The 6,000-nt window shown below is 45.4% G+C and overlaps 1 protein-coding gene across 8 annotated transcripts in view; it reads right to left on the reverse strand.

The window, feature by feature from the left end:
- AP1S2 (adaptor related protein complex 1 subunit sigma 2) overlaps nt 1-5,478 on the reverse strand; it is a 31,175-nt gene extending 25,697 nt beyond the window's left edge. For 6 of the 8 annotated variants that reach the window (XR_005256217.1, XM_038131109.1, XM_038131098.1 and 3 more), the window contains exons 1-2: nt 5,336-5,478; nt 4,176-4,354 (exon numbers count right to left, since the gene is read on the reverse strand). Coding sequence is in view for 7 of the 8 variants with exons in the window: in XM_038131109.1 (XP_037987037.1) it covers nt 4,176-4,354 (179 nt within the window). In the remaining variant the exon portion in view is untranslated. The remainder of the gene's footprint in view (nt 1-4,175; nt 4,355-5,335) is intronic. The other 2 variants (XM_038131151.1, XM_038131140.1) reach the window with 1 other exon arrangement.
- Nucleotides 5,479-6,000: the final 522 nt, after the last annotated feature.

Raw genomic sequence — 6,000 nt, forward strand, 5'->3', positions numbered from 1 at the left:
GCAGAGTTCTCCTCTTCTGCTCTCACAGCCAGGTTCAGTAACTCTGCTGAGAGATCAGGTCACTGTGGGCAGAGCACAGCTTACAAACCCCACCAGCTCAGTGCTGTTCTCCTTCTAGATGAGAGAACACCTGCTTGAAGGCATCCCTGGAAGTTCAGCACCTGATAAGCCTGCAAACAAGCCATAAGTCTGTCAGCATCTAAGTCACTTTGCATGTAGATCCTAATTGTGGAAGCTGAAAGCTTACAAAGCTTGGAAAGAACAGAACTGAACTCTAAATGACAACGAGGAGGCTGACAAGTGCTTAATGAGCCCAAGAATCTGTGGTTTGCTGATAGCTAACCCAATCAAAATTGGGACAACTAATAAGCTGTGCTTGATGTAAGTTTTTTTTTCTTGTCCCACAACTTTACATACACATTCCTTTAAAAAAACATGAACTTCTGAGGCTCCAGGCAGGACACAGACTATCAAAGTGAAGCACTTTTCCAGTTCCTTATTTCAGCAAGGCTATAGCCCCCAGCAGCTTCAAAATGAACAAGAATTAGATTCTGCTAATTCTCTAAGAAAAAGCTGATGCTTCTTGATACTGAGGTCCTCCTAGTGCCACACAAACTGAAACTCTGTAGAAAGAAGACTTGATCTAACTAAATTTATCAAGTCCAAGTATCTAATTCACTAAAATCATTGCATTCAGCCAGTTTTACAAAGCTACCTAACTAACATCACAGTAATACTTTGAAGAGGTACAACTGGCTACTAAGTTATACATAAGGAAAAAGAGGGATCATGCCAAGCTGGGCACATCCCACTGGCCACTTGGCTGTACCTTCAGTTCTCAATACTTGAAGAGACACAGTACCAGCACAATTCTTGCATTGCTTCTTTCAGTGGAGGGAGGGTAGGAAGAAAGTTTTAAAACTTATTTTGTTTTAAGTCTTTAGCATACCCTCTGATTATGGTTATGTGGTGCAAAGTAAAAGACAACTGCCACATCAAGAGCAGCAAAAGCTATTGTAGTTTCCTAATACCATATTCCAAATACAGTTCCAAACTGATGCATAAAAGCAAAGCCACAATCATAATCAAATAACTAAACAACAGTAACTACATCCCATGAATCCAGCTAAACAAATGCTAACAAAGTAAAATTTATAAAAAATAAGTTTTTCTCCAAGTTCTGACTTTGACTGCAATATACTACACAATGAAAATAACTCACATTGCCAGAAGCTAAAATTGTGAACAGAAGAAGTCTTCCAATAAAAAAATTAGAAATTTAAACATTTAACACATTTTTTCTGCCACAGGGGAAAAGCTGCATGATCTTCTACCCTATATGCTCCAAAAACCACTGTTACTTTTTAAATGACAAAATGTGAAGAGCTAACACATCAGTGTGTTTAAGTTTCTAATCAGCTGTCTGCAGATGACTCCCCTCTATTTTCATAAAGCATAACTGTGGTTGGCTTCCCATATTTAATTTTTTATTTTCCCAGCAAGTCACTTCAAATCTTTATGCTTCTTGAAGTTAGAAGCTCACATCCTCTTTTTAATCTTCTGGTGTCTATCAGCCTGAAAAACTATCTTTCAAACCAGCTACAGAGTACATATAAGCCAATTCATGCACCATGACAAAAGCTGGGCACCTTTCTGTCTGTGTTCTGTAGTGCTGAAGGAAAAAAACTAAAAACTTCAGAAGGCAAAGACTGAGCCTATGTTGCAATCATTATAAATGGTACATGTATGAAACCAGAGGGAAATAAAAGCTACATCACGTACATTTAGATGAATTTTAACATCTATTTCCTTGAAAATTCAGGAAGCATCCTATAAAGATGAAATGCTATAGAGCTAAGGAGGCTAATCAAAACAGTCCAGCAGTCGTAATAAATGTTAAGTATCATAACAAAGTTAAAGCTACTGTCTTGCCAACTTCTGCATTTAAGTTCATTTTGTGCCTCCAAGAAGGTATGATGAAACCCTTGAATACAGCTCTGACACTGCCAATCATTCTTTGAGCTGCAATATCTAGGTTCAATTCTCCTACATGTGAACAACAAACAGACTCCAAAAACAAAACCAGCACTTAAATTTCAAGAATTTAAGACACAAAATAGCAATAGGCACATACTTTTAGAACTTATATTGTAAAAAATTTGCACCAGCAGGTTCAGATCATTCCCAGCAATAGATCAGACAAGAACAAATCTTAGCAGAGATCCTCTACAGATGCTCAAGAGGAGCTGCAAGCACCTTTTGCAATTTCACAAGCCACAAAGTTGCTTCTGGTGTGTTTTGTTTTTAGCCACCATCTTCTCAGCTATAAAAAGTCACCCTTTACAAAGAAATCATACTAGCTGGTGCTCATCATCTTTAACTATGATGCAATGATGGGAACAAGTCCCACAAACCTAAGAGCTGTTAGTGTTACCAGATACAGACATTTAAACTATCACCTCTTACACCTAGTCCTTCTGGTGATGTTTCAGTCAAAAAAAAAGTTGGTATGTTCATTAGCTTGGTACCAGCTCATCTTCAGCAGTTTCACAGGCTCTCTGTGCCAGACTGGTCTGCAGAGAGTGAAATAAGCTACTGCAGTCAGCTGTGCACACCAGCAGTCCAGCAGACAGACTGCAGTACTTAGACCATTTTTAGCCAGACATAGATGTCTCCCAGCAAATTTCTTCTCTCTCCTTGACCACAGGGCCCACAACACACCACTGAGATGCAAGAACTCCACAATGTTCAGTAACTCAAACAGTCCTACGCCAATTTCCACCAGCTCCCCAGACACAAAAGGACATGGCAAGTAGTTGTTAACAGCAACAAACAGGGAGGGAAAGCAGCTGTGTGGAAGCACCCCCAGAACAACTACTGCTGTTCAAGACAGGGTAAGGAAGGAAACACACTGGCCTACTAATGCCTCATATTGCTGATTTAGTCCCACGAATGCCCAGCTGAAAAGGCACTTGCAGGCATTAATATGGAGGGAAGCACAGCAAGTGCTGTCTACATACATGCTCAAGGAGTTTTGTGAGAAAATCAAGAGGCAGAAGAAACTGTGTATACTATCAGCACTGCCTCATGCCTTGTTTCTCCTCTTTCCTCCCTATGTTGAAGAACTAAATGCATTAGGCAGACCAGCAATGCTCACACGTGCATCTTTACACAAACCAATGTATATATGAGAGCAGCACTGAAAAGATCTAAACATATTTGATACTGCCCATTTGTTATCCCGGAGAAGATTTACAAACTCCTCATTTCTGGTCCAGTCCTTTCTGTTCTACCTACAGGGAATACAACAATATTTACTGTGGGGCACAAGCTATCTCCCATCTCCACGAGAAAACAGGAATGCATAAACATTCTCAGGTTTACAACTAACTAGGGAAGAGAGATAACTCAAGGCTTCGTAGCACCACCTTTAGCTGGAAGAGATGCAGCATACCACATCAGGAGGAGGATTACTGTTATATCTGGAGAAGAATTACGGTCACATCACTACACTTCGATACGTTCTAAAGATCAGCACAAAGCTAAAAAATGCCGGCAAAATACTCCCACAAAGGTTAGGGAACAAACTGAGAAATGAAATTATCATGAAGAAAATTATGCAGTACTTCCACCAAAAGAAAGCTAGCCATGATTTTTTTTCAATAATGAAAAATCGCTTTTTGTACATACAGGGGAAAAAAAACCAAAAAACAAAACAACAACACCCAAACCAAGTACTATGAAAAACTATTTCCTTATTTCTGGAAGCCTTTAAAAGCAAGTTACATTTTCAGGTGATTTATGAAGCCACTTCTTGAGGTAAGTATTTATAAAATTTTTATCACTTATTAAATCTGAAACTTGTACAAAAAAGAAGCATGTACATACTGCGTGAACCCAAACAGACTACCAAGAAGAACTGCCACTCCTTATAAAAATAGGAGGGAAGCTCATTTCTTCAGTACATTTCTAAATGCATGAGTGATTTTCCACACATGAATGACTCCTGCTTGGTTATCAAATTAGATGCAAGGGAAAAGTCAGTCTTCTCTGTAACCAGCAGAGGGAAGGAAAAAAAAAAACCAACAAAACAAAAACAACCTTCATTATTTTCTTGCTACTTAATACATGGTTTGTAATGTATGGCAATTACGAGGTTAGTGAGACAGAACCACCTTTTGTAGACAATCTTCAGGTCTCTCCATTCCAGGAAGCTGCACATTTTCGGTTTGCGGGCTAATACTGTTTGAACAAGTTCCCTTGTGATTTTCTTCTTTTCTTTGTCAGATAATGGGACATACCACTTCTGGAGTCTCAGTTTCCCCTGGCGACTAAAAAGCAACATAAACTGCATCTGTTGAATTGGAAGGAGGGGAAAAAAAGAAAAGCATTAATCTCAGTCTCCGAGTTTCGAAAAGATGTGAGAAAAACCAAGCAGGAAGCAAGACGGACATCCAAAACCCTAACTACATTATATATTTCTATAACACGGGCAGATGTTACACAAGATTTGGAAGTAGCAGTGATACAGAGGATTCTGGTGAGCAAGGTCAGTCAAGCCAAAGGCAGAAGAAAGCGCACACAAGTTTCGGAAAGGGGTGTCAGAACCATGGGCTGGGGAGCGAATATACCCCAATTTCAGACCACGTCCAGCACTCGAATGGTTTCATTTGCGTTTTCTACCCAAAAATGACAGAAAAACAGCACAGCAGACTCTTCCAATTCCCAACCTCATTTCCAATTCACCGGATTAGAGCCTTAGAGGAGCAATTTGCACTTAAAATCTTTCTGAAAAGCCTCGGAATACTTTGAAAGACATCAAACCTCCCAGCGGAGAGTCCTACGGCACAGAAAAGCCCAGTCTTTTCCCACGTTACACAAAAGGAGAGATTAAGTGCTTTCCCTACGGTCCTATGTTCCAGGTCTCGCTTCCTCTAAAGGAGTGATGTTGCAATTATATTCTAAGAGGAACTTGCCGGGCTGTGTTTTCCAGCAGCCGGAACATCAGATGAAAAGGCTCAGGCTTTTTTCTTTTGCCTTTTTGCTCGAAGTTCTATCGGGCTGGAGAAGTTTGCCAGGCAGTGTGACAGACATGAAATACGATGCGAAAGCCCAGCCTGGTCCCGGGTGACAAGCGTGACCAGCGCCGGCCGCGACGAGCGGCGGCCGCGCCCGCAGCGGCTCCGCGGTGCCGGGGCGGGGGCAGAGCCCCGCAGCCCCCGCAGCCTCCCAACATCCCGCCTCGCCTCCCCGCCGGCCCCAGCACCGCCCCGGCTCCCCCGTCGCGGAGCGGGCGGCTCGGGAGGAGAGCCCGGCTCCGCGCGGCTGTGCTCACCGTGCCCGGGGGATAGCGGAGCTGAGGCGGAGAAGAAGGAGGCGGCTCTGCCCGCGCCGGTACCGCCGATGTTGCCGCCGCGGCCGCCGAGCGGGACTGAGGGAGGGGTCGGGAGGGGACGGGAGGTGCCGCCGCCGCGAGCGCGCGCGCGCCTCAGCGGCCGCCCCCCTCGGGCAGGTCAGGGGCGGGGCCGGGACCGCGGGGGGGCGGGGCCGGGATGGAGGGGGCGTGGCCCGAGCGCCTCCGGACAAAACTTTATCAGCGGCCGCGGAGGGGGGGGACCGGGGAGAGCTCGGCCGGCACCCAATCGGAGAGCTCAGCGCGCGGGCGGGAGGGAGGAGCGAAGCCGTTCTGGACCAATGAGAGGCAGGAAAAGGCGGGGAAGGCGGAGCTGGTGTTGGCGGCAGGAGGGGCTGGAGCAAGAGGCGGGGTTTAGGCGCCCTAATCCGCGTGGCCCCAATTGCGATAAGGCGACGGCCGGCGCGGCAACAGCCAACCAGGCGGCGCGGTGCAGATAGCGGTCCGGGAGCAGCCAATGGGCGGGCGCGGCACGGAGCCGGGGAAATGACATCAGTCAATCAGGCGCCCGGAGACTGAGGCTCCTCCCCCGGCCCCGCCAGCCCCGAGCCGGGCAGGGCGGTAAAGGAGGGGCGGCCGAGCCGCGC

This window comes from Motacilla alba, chromosome 1 (genome assembly GCF_015832195.1).
Source record: "Motacilla alba alba isolate MOTALB_02 chromosome 1, Motacilla_alba_V1.0_pri, whole genome shotgun sequence".
Taxonomy (NCBI): Eukaryota; Metazoa; Chordata; class Aves; order Passeriformes; family Motacillidae; genus Motacilla; species Motacilla alba.